Genomic DNA, 19,361 nt, shown 5'->3' with positions numbered 1-19,361 from the left:
ATCCAGCTCTACAGGGAAGAAAAGGTAAAGGAAAGAAAAGTTTTGATGGTTTTTTTTTAAAAAACAAATCCTCTGATTTGGAATTTTGAAAGGATACTTGTGATACTTCTAGTAACACAACGTAGTTGTTTCCCAACCTGCTTTTGCTTAATACTTTATATATGTGTGTGTGTGTGTGTGTGTGTGTTTGTCAAAGAGACAGGAAATTGTCCTGGTTCCCAGCACTACCAATAACATCTATTTTTGTAATGTAACTTTACAACATTTTTTTATTATTTATTCTTGTGGTGATTTGAACTCAAGAGATGTCAACTTAGAGGTTGTCTTTGACTTACGACCATTCATTTAGTGACCATTCAACGTTACGGTGGCACTGAAAAAAGTGCCTTATGACTGGTTTTTACACATGGCTATTGCAGTATCCTCATGGTCACATGATCGAAATTTGAGCATTTACAGTATCAACTGGCCTGTATTTGTGATAGTTGCACTGTCCCGGGGACATGTGAACACCATTTATAACCTTTCCAGCTGGCTTCCCGACAAGGAAAGTCAAGGGGGGGGGGGGAGAAAGAGAAGCCAGATTCACTTAACAACTGTGTGATTCACTTAACAGCTACACTGATTCGCTTAACAACTGGGGAAAAGGTTGTAAAATGGGGCAAAACTCACTTAACAACTGCTTTGCTTAGCAATGGAAATTTTGGGCTCAATTGTGGCCGTAAATCAAGGACTAGTTGTACTTGTAAAATGCTGAGGCAACATGACATTTCTTGGAAAATCATGGTAATCGGCTTCTAGGGGCATCAGAAGATACACAATAATGAGAGAGATTATTTGTCAACCCTAGCCTCCCTGCCACAAACCCCCCCAAATCTGACTGTTGCTACTGGAAAGGTCCTCACAAAAATTAGGTTTGGCTAGTCTAGAGAAAAAAAGGACTAGGGGTGACATGATAGCAGTGTTCCAATATTTGAGGATTCCCCCACCCCCACTGGCAGTTGAATACCTATGTAGATTTAGTAGGGTTACTGTTTTTTAAGGCTGGAATATGTGCCAACCTGATATTTTGTATATTCTGACCAGCTTTGGGAATGTTTTCAAAATGTTTAATCCAGACTGTTGGAATTTGCTTGCATTTAACTATGCAAGGGCAGGAACACTGGCGGTCAGTGAGAGTTCTTCTGTTACACAATTATTTAAAACTGGGGTAGGTAACTCATAACCTCCATTTTTCCATGCTTATTTTTACAAGCAATTTATGTTGCATAACTTCTGCGCCGCCTCCCTTACACGGCTCCCGGTGGCTCGCATTTTTCATTTGTCTCTCACCTAGTGTTGGGGCAAATTACACATGGACAGTCTTAAAGTATCAAACAAGGATTGTGAGAAAACTCTGAATGACTGCAAAATACCAAAATGAAAATGGGTTTGAAATTTATATATTGCACTTTAAAATAAACTTCAGCAATATTGTTTAAAAACATATTGGGTCGCTTTCAGAGGTGGTATTCAGCAGGTTCTGATCAGTTCTGGAGAACCAGTAGCGGAAATTTTGAGTAGTTCAGAGAGCCGGTAAATAGCACCTCTGACTGGCCCTGCCCCCATCTATTCTCTGCCTCCAAAGTCCCAGCTGATTGGGAGGAAATGAGGATTTTGCAGTAACCTTCCCCTGGAGTGGGGAGGGAATGGAGATTTTACAGTATCCTTCCCCTGCCACGTCCACCAAGCCCGTCATGCCCACCAAGCCACATCCATAGAAACCTACCACTGGTCGCTTTTTAAAAGACTGAGATAGGAACGGTTTTTCTGTATCTAGCCTTGTTCTACGCTACCTGTTGTAAATCTATATATACTGGGAAAGAATAGACTTGTTACAAAAAGGAGCAAGGACAAGAGAACGGTTCCATCGGTAGCCATTAATCATAATGGTAGGGTACAGAATAAGCAGCAGCATAGCACCAGGGATGATCGGGTCATGGTGAGAAGGAAAGGACCAGTATCTTTGTCAAGTCCTGCTTGGAAAATGTCTTCATCATAGTGTGAGCAGAGCTAGGAATCATTGCAGAGATGTTTAGAGTTTTAAACAAGAAAAAAAATGTCTGATGTCTGTAATTCACAGGGGAAAAAAAAGAAGTGTCTAGTTTTTGGCATCTTCCCCAATTCTGTGTGGATACTGGAGAGTCACAGATTTCTGAATTTTGCGTCACTAGTCTAATGCTTGGAGTGAAAGTTCAGGATCAAATAAAAACTAATCTCGGATCAATCTGAGGATCTTGTAAAAGGTATCCTGAAACCTGTAATATCAATTGATTTGCATTTTGCTCGCCGTAACATTTTTCATTGAAGCCATTGAGCTAGCCAACTACCAGAATTTCTTCTGTGTACCTCTAATTATAGGTAGTCCTCAGTTAATGACTGCCTAGTTAGTGACTGTTTGACACTAGGATCAGGGGTGGGTTCTACTTACCTTTACTACCGGTTCGGAACGGGATCACACATGCTTCTGCGCATGCATTACGCCTATAATGCTGTGTACATATTTGGTCATTTTTGCAGATCCATTTGTGAGAAATGGATCTGCAGAGTTGGAAACGGTACCAAACTGAACAATAAAGAATATTAGCAGATTGAAGTAGCTTCCCTATGAGAAAAAAAAAGAGTACAGTCCTTGATTTACAACAGTTTATGGAGCAACCATTCAAAATTAGAATGGCACTGAAAAAAGTGATTTATGACTGTTTATCACATTTACAACTATTAAGCATCCCCATGGTCATGTGATCAAAATTCAGACGCTTGGCAACTGACTCATATTTATGATGGTTGAAGTATCCAGGGCTCATGTGATTTTCTTTTGCGACATTCTGGCAAGCTGAGTCAATGGGGAAGCCAGATTCACTTAACAACTGGATTGCTAACTTAACAACTGCAGTGATTCACGTAATCACTGTGGCAAGAAAGGTCGTAAAATGAGGCAAAACTCACTTAACAAATGTCTCACTTAGCAACAGAAATTTTGGGCGCAGTTGTGTTTGTAAGTTGAGGGCTTCATGTACAGCTCCTGGGGTTAAGATGTGTAAGTAGAAACATGATTGATTGATTCCACTGAGTCTTTCTCAGCTCTTAGAGACCACATTTTCTCCATAATGATTTGTCCCTAATCTGGTACAGATAGTTCTCGCGTTACAAAAGTAATGGAGTCTGTTCATTCCATTTGTAACCAGAGGATTCGTGGGAGTGAATCTCGTACATTGAACGTACACTTTGCCAGCCCCTCCGAACTTCCATTTTGGCCTGCAAAGTGCCAGGCGAGACCTGTGCAGGCCTAAATGGAGCTCTGTTTTGGCTGGCAAAGTGTGGGACAAATGTTGCAGAGCCTCTGGGGTTGTTCGTATGGGCGAACAACTGTTGTGGTGCTGCAAGATTTGTAGTTTCGGGACTTGTTCATAACCACTAGAGGGCATTGATTGCATCACTTCAAACGTTCGCTAAGGGAACACTCATAACCTGGGGATTACCTGTATTTCAGGACGTCCAATGGTACATCCATTGTCACTGTAACTGACTCCTTCCACCTTGATGCTAGTCATCCTCTTCTTCTCTTTCCTTCCACTTTCCCCTTAAAGCATTAGAGCCTTTTCTTGAGATCTGGGTCTTCATTTAATGTGTCTGAAATAGGATAATTGGAGCCTGATCATTTGTGAGAACTCTGGGTTGATTTCTTCAATGATCCATTTGTTGGTTTTCTTGGCTTGTCCAGCGAGTCTTTTGGGTTTCATGGAAAAAGACTTGGGAAAAAAATTGGAAATTTGATCTTATAAATGTTGATGGTAGCAAGACTACTGTATGCACAGAAATGGACATTTTGATTGCCACCATGGACGAATAGCTACAGAAGCTGATGGAGTTGGCAGAGATGGTTAAATTGCCCCTCTTTATCAAAGAAAGGAATATAAGTACTTTTGTTGCTACTTGGAAACTGCTTTTGGACTTTGTGCTTGAGGTGGAAAAAAATGAAACTTTGATTTTGGGTGTTACTAATTAGATTGATTTGTTGTTATAGAAATGGCTAGTTTATATTATTATGGAAAAGTAAAAGGTTGAGGTTTAATGTTAATGCTTTATTCTACTGCAATAGAGGGAGTCGGAAGTCAAAGCTTCTTTTTTTTTAATTTTCTCCCTTCCCTCCTCTTTCCTTCCCCCTTCTCCTCTCCACTGCGTGACTATTTGCTTTTGAATTTTTGTATTCTATTCTATAATCTAATAAAATAAAATTAAATTACATTTTAAAAAATAGAGTCTTCTCCAACATTAAAGTTCCAAAGCATCAATAGTCTTCCTATCCTGCTTCTTCAAAGTCCAACTTTCTCTTCCATAGGGTATCACAGGAAGCAGTTATTTGCACGATGCTCCTCTTTGTAGGCATAGACACACCATGACATTTGAATATCTTTTCCAAATATGATAGATACTATATGTAAAATACAGCTTCCCTAGTAAAGGTTGGTGATGACATGGGCACATCCCTGGCAAGACATGAGGCTGAGGAAAGCTAAGGGGATGCGCTTAGCTTTTAAAGCAAATAATCCTCACCTCTGGACATGTGTTTTAACTGAGCGGATGGCAACAATGACAGGCTCTTTGCAGATGCTTAGTGATCCCCCCCCCTTACCATCTGGAGCTCAGCTGGGGCTTAAAAATAGCTCAAGTTAAAAAGATTTGGTGGAAGCTACAGATGGCAGTCTCTACTAGGAGACTGTTGAGTTTGACTTCTGCCAACTGCTTTGATAGGGCTTACTGTCATTTTACTTGCCAACAATACAGAAGCAGTTTCTCATTGCCTTCTTGTTGCTTGTTCCTGACTTCTTGATCTGATCTACAACCCGGGCATTTCCTGGTGGTCTCCCATTCAAGAACGAAATAAGCCAGAGACATCACTTCTAATCCTGGGAAGGAGAAAAACTCTCCACTTTTTTTGGTCTCGGCAGGTGGCAGCACGTGGCCAACCCAATTGCTATTGTAAAAAAAAAAAAAACCAAACCCCCCCCCCCCCCAATCCCAGTCTCTGGCTTATTTCGTTCTTGAATGGGAGACCACCAGGAAATGCTCGATGGGATGTTCGCGGTCTCCCGAATTTAGGCGCTCTGTTTCTTCGGGACCGGCTCCTCGGGAGCCAAATGGAGAAGGACCGTCCTGCATATCGGTGAGCGACTCTTGGAGGTCTTTCGGGCTCCTCTGCACGTGTTCAGAGCATCTGTCGCAACGGGCACCGGGGTGCTGGCTTGGAAAAAACAACCTGGGCTCGCGCGGTGTGAAGCGCACGGCCCCGAAAACCGGACCAACCAGCAACTGGGGTGGCGCTTTGGCTCCTCGCTCCCTGCCCTCCCTTTTCTTCGGCCAGCCTCTCCTTCTAATGTAGCGGCGCAGCAGGCACCGCCGCGTCGCACCTGCCGCAACAGGGACCAGCCGACAAACCACCGCCGCCGCCGCCGCCGCCGTGGCGTTGTTGTTCCCTTGCCGAAAGTTGCGCTGCGAGCGATCAAGCTTTAGGGCATCCGGATGCGCTCGGAGGAATCAGCAGCAGGAGCCACCGCCGCGCCACCTTCGACAGGATCGCTCCGTCTTGGGACGGCGCCCCGGAGTCTCCCGCGAGCAGATCCGGGTATAACTGCTTAAGCAAGAGCAAGCTGCCAAGCACTCGGCTGCAAGGCCGGCCCTCGCTCAGGCTGTGGATCTGGGCTCGGGGATAGCGGGCACTCGCTGCGGGTCGGCGGCCCTGCGCGGGGCCATTTTAGCTTCCATTCCAAGCTCTGGGCACTTCTGGCCCTCCTCGCAAGGGGAGAGGATTCGGAGAGGCGGATCGAGACGCGTCTCCGGCGACGAGGAGCAGCAGTGGCCGCGGGGTTTTTTTGTTTTGTTTCTCCCCCCCCCCACACCTTCCCAGCTGATGCACGCGTGGGTGCTGCGGAAGGAGAGGGCTGGATCAGGGAAGCCTGGCTCCCGTGGAGCGGGGGAAGAAGGAGGAAGGTTTGGTGGTGGAGAGGGGGTGGGGGGAGCGCTTCCAAGCCGCCACCCCATTTGAAGGGAGGCCATGATGGGGGAGCGCTCAAACCGGCACAGGAGCGGCGGGGCGGGGGGATCGGCTGCCAGTCACCCGACGGAGGAATGATTCAGGCGGCACGCTCGGCCCGATCCCGCCCCTCGCGCCTTTACACCCGCGGCGGCACCGAGTTCCCGAGACAGAGATGAGCGCCGAGAAATCAGCCGGTAACGCGGCGAAGTAGAGCGCGGGCGGGGTGATTGGCTGGCTGGGTGGGTGGAGGGTGGGAGGTTGAAGGCGAGGGCGCTTGTGGTCAGGCCGCTCAGCAGGAACGGAGGTGGCGGGGAAGCGGGTGGATGGCGGGGCTCCGAAGATTGCCGTGGGGCGGGAGGTGCGAGCGGGGATCCGTTTGGGGAAGGAGATCATTTTTTTTTCTCTTTCCTCCCTCCCCCTCCCCCCCACTGCTGGCCTTTTAAAGATCCCGAGATGGAATCCCCGCACCTCGAACTGCTGGAGTCCCCGGAGGGCTGTCCCTCCCCTCTGGAGCTCAGGTCTGCCCCCAGTAAGAAGATGTGGGTCAAGCTCCGAGCACTGTGAGTATCCCTATCGCGGCTCTCGGACGATTCAAATCGCTCCGTCTTCTCTGCAGTTAGTTTTTTTTATTATTATTATTTTTCTTCTTCTTCCCCTCTTGTCCCGATCACTTTCCGATCTTCCCTTCCGGTCTTCGGTAGCCTTGGATACTTCTCCTCCAGTTTCTTGCAGTCGGACTTAGCCTGGGAGCTTTGATCGGCGGGCAAGGCTTTGCTACAAGTGTGTGTGTGTGTGTAGTTATGGCAATGGGAAAGGGTGCTTGGGTTTGCAACGTGGTTCCCCTGCCTGACAGAAAAGGGGTCATCCGGTGGTCCCCTGGGTCCTGTCACTCCGACTCCCTTCTTTGAGATTCACTTAAGCTTCCGTGCATCCGAGTGAATTGATAATGCTGAATTTTGTGTACGATGCTGACATTGGGTATTGCCAGGCTTCACCGCTGGGAGGCTTTTAATTTATTTTTTTTTCCCCCTGCCGCAGCAATTAATAGCACTGGCTGAATAGCCTCAAGCTGCTTTGGTGTGGGACTTCCCTCCCCCTTCCATACTCCTGCTGTTGCCAGCCAGCTCTCAGTTGTGTGTGTTGGGGGGGTGGGTGGGGGAGAGAGGCTGCTCAGCATGAAACCAGGCATCATGCTGATGGGAGGAGTGCGCCTTTAAAAGATGCTTGTTGTCATTTTTTGCAGCTGAGGATTAAAACCTTGATGTGTGTTCAAACAAAACTTGCCTGCCACTAATTCTGTGTGGCGTGAGAAGGAATAATGCAAACCCACCCACTCCAAAGGTGTATACATAGTGTAAACACTATGTTTTCTTCTTCTTGTTGTTGTTAGTCGTGAAGTCGTGTCCGACCCATTGCAACCCCATGGACAATGTTCCTCCAGGCCTTCCTGTCCTGTACCATCCCCCAGAGTCGATCTAAACTCACGCTGACTGCTTCAGTGACTCCATCCAGCCACCTCATTCTCTCTCGTCCCCTTCTTCTTTTGCCCTCAATCGTTCCCAGCATTAGGTTCTTGTCCAGTGAGTCTGTGTTTAAAGTGTATACAATTAAACGTAGAAAATCTCTCTCTTTTTGTGCCTGTCTTCAGCTTCTTACCGCTCACCTGTCTTTTTGTTGTTGTTATGATTAATTGACGACTTAAAAGTATTTTACGGCCTGAGGCAAAGATTGTGCTTAGCTACTGAGCTAAAAAGTCCACAGCGTATATATTAGAACAGCGTTTCACTATTTCTGAAAAGTTCCAAGCATGGACCTCAATTTGCATACACAGTGTGGTATAACAGATGAGGTAATGAACTACAGATCAGATAGTTCTTGGCTGAAAAGTAAAATGAAAGCCCAGTTGCCTCTTGAAAAAAAGAAGCACCTTTGGGACAACTGTGGCCTAGATGACTGAGAATCTCCATAGACATATAGATCAGAGAGTCTTTGCCTGAAATCTTCCTTGCCTTATAGATGGCTTAGCTAACCTTCTGTCTGCTTAGTGGTTTTCAGTGCTAGTGTTATTATTGTTCCTAATATCTGGAGATAACGCAAAGCATTGCATAGTTTGGAGGTGACCTTTACCAATCCACTCAAGATAAGAATCCTTTATCATTTGCCTGGGAAGCAGTCCCTGTTCAGCTCAGTGGAACAGTTCTGAGTTTATGCATCATTCCCCAGACCACAAAGAGATCTGTGGCCCAAAGCAACCTAGTTTTTTCATATAGAAGGCTTCCCTTTTGATTGATTCAGGACTTAATTTATATCAGTGAAACTTGTGGGATGTGCTGTAATCTGCTGTTTCCGGACCCAAAAATCATTATAACTTTGCTTTTCAAATCTCCTTCCCACAATCCAACATTGTTCAGGCATTTTGGATGACAAGTCCCATCATTCTCTGCTTGGCTCATCATTGCTTATAAAGGCTAAGTCTGATGGGGCTGTAGTGCGGGTGCATCTGGATAGCTGTGATATTTCCCTGGTTGGAATTCATTAATGTGCTGTCGCTTGCTGGAAACACATTGTTGAAATCGTGGAACTGTAAAGCAGGATGGGACTTGAAGGTGTCCTTTTCCCCTGATAATCCCCTGCCTTTTTAACTTCCATTATCTTACCTGTTGTATGCAAACCTGCAGAGATGCTGGCTAATCTGCAGAGCTCACTAGGTGACCTTGAGCTGTTTCGGCATCTCTCAGCTGAAGCTACCTACTGGGGTTGTTCTAAAGATGAACTTGAAAAGAAATGGAGAAATATTGTTTAAATCACAGGGAATCCTTTTGAAAATCCAGACATGACAGTTGAGTTAAAATGAAAAGCAGTATGCTTGCAGTTTGGATGGCTGAGCCATCCATGTAGTCATTTCTCCAGCTTGGTTTGTATCCTAGCTCTTTAGGAATCTGGTTCTAGCTCAACAGGGCAATTTATAAACGACTTCCACAGGAAAAGAAGGCATTCTCTGACAGGTTGAGTGCCAGATATTTAAAGTAACCAAAGCACAGATTAACACCTAACTGTGAATAGCTAACACTTCCAAAGGACTGAATGGGACAAATGTGATGCTTTGTCAATAGCTGGCAAATTTAAATAACTGCAATATTTTAATGTTTAAAAAGAGAAGAGCAAGGCAGTGGAATGGCTGGAGAATGACTAGTTGTAAACCTTTGGTGCTTGTTTTTCCTGACTTGGAAATTTCCCCCCCTGAATTACTGTAGGGAGGCATTGTGGAACAGTGATGGGTTACAGAATTGAGAGATGCCTCATAAGGTCAGGATGGGACTGCAGCAAAGTAGGAGAACATCTGCTTTGCCTGTTCTTGGGATGAATCCTTGGCATTTTTAGTTAAAGGGAATCTAGCAGCAGATGTTGGGGTAGGATCCTGTTCTGAATTCTAGAGGATTATAGTTAAGCAGAGAAGATCAAAGGTAGAGAATCTGGTGGCCTCCAGATGTTTTATATGTCAGCTGCCATAATCTACATCTGGAATAGACACCATGAACTGGCATTAGTGACACTGGTATTTATTTATTTATTTATTTATTTATTTATTTATTTATTTATTTATTTATTGGTTCGATTTATATGCCGCCCTTCTCCGGAGACTCAGGGCGGCTTACAATGCGTTAAGCAATAGCCTTCATACTTTTGTATATACCTGCTTAGTAAGGCTTTCGGGGCCCCCTAAGCGGTGTTCTTTTTTTTAACACAAAGTCAGCTTATTGCCCCCACAATCCGGGTCCTCACTGGTCGCTTTTTAAAAGACTGAGATAGTAACAATTTTTCTGTATCTAGCCTCGTTCTACTCTACCTGTTGTACATCTATATATTCTGGGAAAGAATAGACTTGTTACAAAAAGGAGCAAGGACAAGAGAACGGTTCCATCAGTAGCCATTAATCATAATGGTAGGGTACAGAATAGGCAGCAGCATAGCACCAGGGATGATTGGGTCATGGTGAGAAGGAAAGGACCAGTGTCCTTGTCAAGTCCTACTTGGAAAATGTCTTCATCATAGTGCGAGCAGAGCTAGGAATCATTGCAGAGAGATGTTTAGAGATTTAAACAAGAAAAAAAAAAGGGATGTCTGTAATTCACAGGGGAAAACCCCCTAAGCGGTGTTCTTTTTTTTAATACAAAGTCAGCTTATTGCCCCCACAATCCGGGTCCTCATATTACCTACCTCGAAAGGATGGAAGGCTGAGTCAACCTTGAGCCTGGTGAGATTCGAACTTGCAGTAATTGCAGGCAGCTGGTACCCTAGATGTGGTGAGCACAATCGATGAACATTTTGTCCAATATCATCTTGAGAATCATTGGACTGAATGGCCTCTCCCCATGCTTACAAACTGAAGCTGTTAAACACTATCTGATCATTATTTTTGGAGACTCTTTAATTCAGCGGTAAAGCTTTCATTGCATTCTTAGAATAAATATCTAGGTATATTAACTGTAGAGAACCAGTTTGGTATAGTGGTTAAGGTGCCAGGCTAGAAAACCAGAAGATTGTGAGTTCTAGTCCTGCTTTAGGCACAAAACTACCAGGGTGACCTTGGCCAATTACTCTCTTTCAGTCATCAAAATTGCAGGGATTATTCCAGGCAGTCATCAGGAATCTGTGATGTTAGATTGGGAATGGCATTGTGATCTCAGCATGTCCCCAGTCCTCTTGTCATTGTTATTCCTTCAGGCAACCACCCAATCCCAGATTGCGCTTGTTCCTCGATTATAACCAGGGAAACTGAAAATGGAAAAGCTCACAGGTGCTTTTCTCTATCTCTGTTTTTCCGAGGAACCATTTGAAACAGCAAATTGTGAAGATGACACATTCAGATATCATACTGGCATGCAAGTGAAGGAACTGGGATTTAATATGGACCTTGTAAAATATTTACGTTTTGGCAAATTTGTATGTGCTGTAGTGAAATGTGTGGATGAATACTATACTTTGTGAAATAATCTTGATTTATTTTTTCCTGTGTTTGTTTTGAAGGAAAAATTGCATGACTTCCATGAATATATATTAAGATATTAGGGAAGGTATTATGTTAGAACTGAATGTTACAGTTCGGTTTTTGTGTTGACAAATATTTTGGCATGTTTGTGTGAATTTGCAGTTTTGGTACAGGAGACTTATGGAAAATTTATTTTAATTATATTATGCTGGGTTTGAATCTGATTAGAACAAAATGAGGGGAACTGTGTTCTTTACTTTTTTCCTAGACCCAGAATTATCCTTCAACCTTCCCCTTGGCTCTTCAGTTTTATATGTTCACATCTTGTGGTTATATTTCCCACAGATATTTCATACATTGTGTCAAATTGAATTTTCTCCATTTCTGAGTTAGCTGTCCTTTAGTCGCAATGCTTATTCAAATACAGTTTTTTACCAGCATAGGAAAATCAATACACACTTTATTGTTATTGTGTATTTTATACAGGTCTGCCTTGTTTTCTGCAATTTATCCCCTTGACATTTAGAATCTCTCAACATTTGTGCTTTTTCCTGTAGGGGAGCTGCTCCAATGTTTCAAATACTTTCCAGTGGCCTTTTCTGCTGTGTTATTCTATAGATAAACTTATCAACAAACCATGTCTCCTGATTTTGCAACCTGATTTTAATGTAATACAAACCACAGCTAAAGCACTGATCTGGGCAAATTTTCCATATGATTTCCTTCTTTGTATATATTTATGCATATGTCTTGAGTGGTTAGGTTTTATACATGTAGCTTTAACTTGCCACTTGTGGACATAGGACACTGATTGTTGGCCTCTTCATAATGTTCATCTGTGCATGATGGAGTCATGTAGAAGATATGCCTTATAGAATGCTGAAATACATTGCATGCATTCTATTTATACTGGAACTCAGTCTGTTGTCATTTCTGAGTTTTTCCCACTCGTTTCCTCTAATTTCAACCCCAAGGAATAGGAACTCCATGCTCATTGCCATATCTTCCCCTTAATCCCATCCCTCGGCGGTAAAAGAATCAGTACCTTTTCATCAAGCCATCTCTTGGTTGAATAAACTTGGAAGGAGGGCTTGAAGAAGAAAATATTGCAGTCAGTGCCTCAAAATGTGACTCCTTATAAGGCAACGGAAGGTTCTAACAGTTTGTTAGATACCTTTTAGTCCATGCCTTTCTTTATCTCTTGGTTAGTAGGAATCTTTTGGGGCTGAATATATTTGGGGATGTATAAATGCAGACCTATAGATGATCAAGCAATATTACAGAAGACCAGGATGGGGAACGGATGGCTTCATATAAGTATTACTGCATTATAGCTTCCAGCATCCGTCATGGGCAGGCAATACTGAGACTGTTGGGAGCTTCATATTTCCTCCCTTATGGTAGCTAGAAACCTTGTTGTTTTGGAAACTGAAATATGTGGGCTGAAATTTCACTTTTGTTCAGGGCTTTGGTATTGTTTTGCTACTTAGGGTTCTTTTAAAAAATGGATATTTGGCAGTACTGGATTGCTCTGAAATATTATGAAAGGAATATTTTTTTTGTGTTGGAAAAAAAAGCTTTTGAGGATTTCCTAATCATTCCTGGTTGCCCATTCAATATGTTATTTATTTCCTACTGGGCTTGTTCCCTGATCCGTTTCAGACCTGGCAGAGTGATTTTGCTGAAGAGTTTATTTATCTGTTCGATTCTAGATGGCTTACTTTACATCATTAAACTGGTTTCATAAAAGAAAAACCATAAATAAATATAACCCAAGCAAAACATTAATGTAAAGTATCATATCTCCTGATCTGAATGGTTGATACCAGTCCTGGTGCAGCTTCTGCTTGGAAGGGTCTCTGAAAATATATATATTTCTATAAATTAGAATAGAATAGAATAGAATAGAATAGAATAGAATAGAATAGAATAGAATAGAATAGAATAGAGTTCTTTATTGGCCAAGTGTGATTGGACACACAAGGAATTTGTCTTTAGTGCACATGCTCTCAGTTTACATAAAAAGAAAAGATACATTCATCAAGAATCATAAGGTACAACACTTAATGATAGTCATAGGGTACAAATAAGCAATCGAATCATACTAGGAAACAATCAATATAAATCGTAAGGATACAGCAAAAGTTACAGTCATAAGTGGGAGGAGATGGTTGATAGGAACGATGAGAAGATTAATTAGTATGGAAGGGACCATTGTAATCTTGAGGGCAGAGTATTCCAGAGTGAGGGTGCTACCACCAAAAAGATTTGTTTGAGTTCCAATCCCCTTCAGGGTTTGATTCACCATCCTTTCTTCGCTCAGGCATAGTCAGTGGGGAAATTCTGTTTTGTTTTTTTTAAATTTGATTTATATGCCGCCCTTCTCCGGAGACTCAGGGCGGCTTACAATGCGTTAAGCAATAGCCTTCATACTTTTGTATATTTATACAAAGTCAGCTTATTGCCCCTACAAACTGGGTCCTCATTTCACCTACCTTAGAAAGGATGGAAGGCTGAGTCAACTTTGAGCCTTGGAGCAGTAATTGCAGGCAGCTGTGTTAATAACAGGGTGTTTAGACCACTGTACTATCAAGACTCCTATTTGGAACAGACAGTCTCAAGGTATCAATGACTGAAGTCAGAAATCTTACAAGGAACTCAGGTTCTATTGTCCATATCAGTTCTGGGACATTTGTCTTGGAAGAAGACAACCAGTGTTGAAGGCAAATCTGCTAAAGCTGAGGCAGCTTAGGATTCAGAGGGCTTTTGCTTGAGTGGGGCTTGGCCTGTTTGAATGCCACATATTTGATGCGAAGGTGACACGGGCAGCTATGGATGTGCCTTCTTGTATCCTAAGAAGACTTTCCAGTGCATTTGTAGCTGTGAAAGACATTCTGCAGAGACTTATATACCACTTCCCAGTGTTTTACAGTCCTCTCTGAGCAGTTTACAGAATCAGCATCTTGCCCCCAACAATCTGGGTCCTCAATTTTACTGACCTCGGAAGGATGGAAGGCTGAGTCAACCTTGAGCCTGGTGAGATTCGAACTGCTAAACTGCAGTCAGCCAGCAGTCAGCAGAAGTAGCCTGCAGTATTGCATTCCAGTCTCTATGCCACTGCGGCTCATGGGGTTTATAAGGCTACAATTTTCTTTCAATGTCAAATCATTTTATTGGAAAGTTATAGCAGGTGGCAGGACCTAGCCAACTATGGCCCATCTTTAAAAGGTAAACAATGCTGGGTCTGGTTAACATTTGTTTGAGAGAGATTATCAGGCAATTCCAGAATAGTAGGCTAGATTGGAAATTGGGAAAAAAAATATGGAAGAAGATAATGGCAAACGCTTTCTATATTTTACATATAATCACTGAACTTCTCTCAAACTCTATAGAACGCTGTCCAAAATGATTTAAACTGATTGCACTGGGAGAATATAATCCACCTGCTGGATTTGGGGAATAGCTTCTTCATTTTAGAGAATCGATCTGTGCTTGGTCACTCTACTTGGGTTTTTCCTGTCTTTAAAACTGGGGAGGCAAATTAAGTCATTCTCCATTTTCCTAGCCTACAGCACAGTCTGAATAATTGAACCTGACCTATGTTTCTGCTGACGCCTTCCATTGCGTTTTCGTTTACGTAATCTAATGGCTGTATGATGCGTGTATTTATTTCTTTAAACTGTTTGCCATTGCATCTTTTTGCTGTCTTGCTTTCCTGTTAATTCCAAACAGCTCATGTATTAGCTTGGCAGTTAGTACATTTTAAGATCTGTGTTGGGAGACATTCCTTGCCTGGCTGCCCAATTTCAGTTATTCCTCCTGACAATTGGATGATTGATAGGGATAGAACTGTGCGGGTAGTCCTGCCCAGTTATGTAACCATTTAGGATTTTGGATTGTTGTGGGTGAATGTTAACAGAGCCAAACACTCTAGAACTCTAGAAGAGAACTGAACACTCTAGAACTCTAGAAGAGAACCCCTCCAATCTTCTAATTGTTGTCAGTGCTGAATGCCATACCTAATGCTAATGAGGTCTTCCTACCTAAACCCACTCCTTTTAGTGTTCTTCTTCTGGACCAAATGGGAGAAGCCATAAGGGAGCAGATGCCACACCTATTTCATAGTGACTTGATTTCATGTGAGAACTGAGTGAAAACACTACTATATAAGTATTTTAGACCTTCATGGATCTTGACTGAAATCCTCAGAAGAAAGTCTACGAATACCAAATGATCTTCTTCAACTTCTCTTCCAGGAAGCACAGATGGTTTTTTTTTATTTTCTTGACTGCCCTGTAGGTAGCGTAGGCAAAGAACGAGTGACTAGCTCACAATCTCTCCTTTGCCCTTGAGGGCTGAGTGAGGATTTGTATCTGGATCCACTTGAGCTACGCCGGGCTCGTAGCCAATTGCTTCATGGTCACCTCACACCACTATATGAGCGGCATATACATTTGATTGATAAACAAACAAACAAACAAACAAACAAACTTTGCAATTTTCTCCAATCTTCCGGCGTCCAATTGATTTAGGAATAGAGGTTGCATTATGGCAGAGAGGGAGTGCCTCTGGAGGGCTCTGGACTGGTTAAGGCTGTTTTGCTGGTTCCCTAGTGGGATGTTCAGTATTTTCCTTTATTTTGTCAGAGCTGGAGAGGCTTGATCCTGTCAGTACCCTGTTTCCCCCAAAATAAGACACCCCCTGATAATAAGCCCAATCGGGCTTTTGAGCGCATGGCAATAAGGCCAAGCGCTTATTTCAGGGTTAAAAAAAAATAAAATAAGACAGGGTCTTATTTTCGGGGAAACACGGTAGTTACAGGATGAGGTGGTGCTGAGCTGGCTGGAAGACTCTTGTTTGAGGCAATTGGGAGTTAGCTTTAAGATTTGTTACCCAGAAATAGGTCTGACAGCTCTTTGACCAAATGAACCCTGGGTTTCAATCAAGTCACAGCATCTCTTTTGCAGAGCCATTGTTTTGATCCCAATCCCAAGCAGGGTAGAATAGCAGAGCTATGCTCAATTGATTCATCGTCTCCTCGGTGGGTGATGGATTCGTGCATTTTCTTCACGTTATGTGAAATAACAGATCCGTCCATGTACATTTTATGCATTCAAAGCCCTGTTTGAATTGGTGGTGTAACTATATGCACAATCAGATTGGTTTTTGAAACTCTCTGTGCACATTAGCCCCTCTGCCCCCTGACACAGATACAGTTTGAGGCAGCTAGATTCTGTCTTAGTAATTGGGTTTTTCAGGCAGCAATGAGTTTAGCAGAAATCAAATTAGACTGGCCAGGTATAATCAGCTGATACGGTGCGTGGGGATGTGTTTGAAGAATTTTAGTTTGCAGTATACTTCAGAGATGCATTGTATTTCTTGCTATGCTACTGTTGATGGAATCAGGCTAATATACAGGGAACCTATTTGATACACAGAAATGGCAGAGTAAGAAACCATAATAGGAAACTCGACACAACATGTTTTTCAGTGTCAAATATCAGGTTTTACAAAATACATCCTACACATTTCTCCCCAATGGAAACTCTGAATTGGGTTTTTTCATTCCCATTTTGACAACGTTCACATTGCATGCGTTAATAAATATACTTTCTGTGAGTTAGCCTTGTGGGTTTGGGAAATAACGGTATGAATCCATTTTACTTGGTCTTGATCTCTCTCAACTTGATGCCCATTTTCCATAGTGCCATATCAGAAAAGGCTCTTCCTGTTGTAGAAGGGTCAGTTTGATGGGTAGAGTCTTGGTGAACACATCCCACGTGACAAATGAAATAGTAGACCCATTTGCAGCAGAGTCTTGTCAGGTGGTTGGCTTCAGGGAACTGTACAGGTAGTCCTCAACTTTCAGCCATTCATTTAGCGACAGTTCAAAGTTACAATGACACTGAAAAAAAAGTTATTTATGACCAGTTTTCACATTGATGGCCATTGCAGCATCTCCATGATCATGTGATCAAAATTTGATTGGCAACATGCATGTATTTATGACACTTGCACTGCTCTGGAGTCATGTGATCGCCATTTGTAACCTCCTCAGCTGACTTTCAACAAGCAAAAGTCAACAGGGGAAGCCAGATCTGCTTAAAAACTGCATGAATCACTTAACAATTGCAGTGGTTCGCTTAGCAACTAAGGCAAAAAGGTCGTAAAATAGCAACAACAATAGCAGTTAGACTTATATATTGCTCCATAGTGCTTTATAGCAGCGGCCCCCAACCTTTAGGGCATCAGGGACCAGTTCCATGGAGAAAGGTTTTTCCGTGGATGGGAGGAGGCATGGTTTTGCATGTTGCTTGCAACCCGCAGATGGGGCTTCACTCATTTGCATGGTCTGGGTGCTGGCATGCTGAGGACTGGTGCCAGTGGTTGGGGACTCCTGCTTTATAGCACTCTCTGAGTGGTTTCCAATGTCAGCATATTGCCTCCAACAATCCAGGTCCTCATTTTTACCAACCTTGGAAGGATGGAAGGCTGAGTCAACCTTGCACTCCGTCAGGAATGATCTCTACTGCATTCTAACTGCTGCGCCATCAGGGCTCCTGATGGGATGCAACTTCCTTAACAACTATCTCGCTTAGCAACAGAAATATTGGACTCAGTTGTAGTTGTAAATTGAGGACTTTTGTTGGTAGAAGTTGTTCAAATTCAGTTAAGTAAGCTAGATCAGTACCATGGACAGTTCTTAATGTGATTTGGATGTGCCTAATAGCTTGTCCTTTGATAACTGCAAAGAGATACTGCTACTAACCTGAGAATCTCATGAGGAAGAGTAACAAACAGATTGTATCATGGGAAGGAGATGGATCACTTGAGGCGGCACTGAGAGTCTTGTGTCCCTGAAAATATTAACAGATTTATTGTAGCAGAAGCTTTTGGGGACAGAAATCGACCCTTTCAGATGGAAAAAATATTATCTTCAGTTAGCATAGAGAGTTGTCTGGGTTATGGGAAAAGATAAATAAACTGTAGGGCAGAATAGGCCATGAGATTCAAAACGATTAACACGTGACATTTCTCTACAATACTCTGCCGAGTCCAAGATAAGCACCTAAGCCATTCTTACTTGCAGTAATTGGCCATAATGCAATCTTCCTGGATTTTTAAAGAGTAAAAGATTTATATGCTGGAAACATTTGTGGTTCAGTGCATCTTGGCCTCTCAGCAGCATTGAGTGGAGCCAGGTTTAGTTAACCGAACAAAACATCAGTTGCCAGTGATTTGTGTTTGTGTGTGTGTGTGTGTGTGTCTGAGTGCGTGTGCATGCGTGCACTTTCTATGGCTTAGTCCAAGCAAAGAGTGTGATGTTGATAGAGTTTGTGAAACTCTATGCAGGTAGTTCTCAATTAACTATGGTAATTGGGACAAGAATTTCCATTGTTAAACAATACGGTCAAATAGTGTGATGTGACGTGACTGCATTTGCTTAGTGATGGCACTTCCCGTTGCTGTTGTTACGTGAGGATTGCAAATTGTAAAGCAAGTCACAGGTGACTCACAAGAAGACTGGTAGGCAAGTAAGTTGCTGCTGCCAGAGATGGTGGAGGATCTCCACCATCTGGCATAATGTGAGTGCAGTAGGTGGGGGGGCAGGTAGCTGCTACTAAGTGGGGGAGAGTGCGAGTGATTTACCCCACTCGGAGCAACTTATCCCTGCTGGCTTCTCCATTGACCTTGCTTTAGGACAGAGGTGTCAAACAATGTGCCGCCTTTATAACATGTGGACTTCAACTCCCAGAATTCCTGAGCCACAAGTCCACAGGTCATAAAAGGGCCATCGTTCCCCACCCCTGCTTTAGGAAAACTGGTAGAGAAGGTTGCAAATGGTAATCGCAATAGTACTTAGACTTGTATGGTGCTTCACAGTGCTTTTACAGCCTTCTCTAAGCAGTTTAAAGAGTCAGCCTATTGCCCCCAACAATCTGGGTCCTCATTTTACCGACCTTGGAAGGATGGAAGCCTGAGTCAACCTTGAGCCTGGTGAGATTCGATCTGCCAAATTGCAGGCAGATGTGTCTGCGGGATTTCTGCAACCATTGTAAGCATGAACTGGTTGCCAAGTGACCAGATTGTAACCATGTGACTGTAGGACTGCTGGGATAGCTGGAACTCAAAGGATTCGCCATAGGTGCCACTTGTTCAGCACAGTTGTCATTTTGAACAGTCATTGACTGAGTGATTGTTAAATGAGGATTACCTCTAGGTTTCTTGGCCCAGTCAACTATTTGTCAACTGCTATTTGTCAAACCTTCCTGGGGGAACTTGGCAGGCCCCTGA

At 43.1% G+C, this 19,361-nt stretch overlaps 1 protein-coding gene across 3 annotated transcripts in view; it reads left to right on the top strand.

Annotated features, from left to right (window-relative positions):
* Nucleotides 1–5,116: 5,116 nt before the first annotated feature.
* The window catches only part of PDE1B (phosphodiesterase 1B), a 156,237-nt gene continuing 141,992 nt past the window's right edge, over nucleotides 5,117–19,361 (top strand). The window contains exons 1-2 of one of the 3 annotated variants that reach the window (XM_034419295.3): nucleotides 5,117–5,665; nucleotides 6,522–6,636. In XM_034419295.3, coding sequence (XP_034275186.1) covers nucleotides 5,563–5,665; nucleotides 6,522–6,636 — 218 coding nt within the window. In that variant the 5' untranslated portion in view covers nucleotides 5,117–5,562. Of the gene's footprint in view, nucleotides 6,271–6,521; nucleotides 6,637–19,361 lie in introns of all 3 variants that reach the window. The other 2 variants (XM_034419298.3, XM_034419297.3) reach the window with 2 other exon arrangements.

Source organism: Pantherophis guttatus, chromosome 2, assembly GCF_059756535.1.
Source record: "Pantherophis guttatus breed Tessera chromosome 2, ASM5975653v1, whole genome shotgun sequence".
Taxonomy (NCBI): Eukaryota; Metazoa; Chordata; class Lepidosauria; order Squamata; family Colubridae; genus Pantherophis; species Pantherophis guttatus.
Note: the sequence above shows the minus strand (reverse complement) of the source record. Positions and strands in the feature narration are given on the sequence as shown.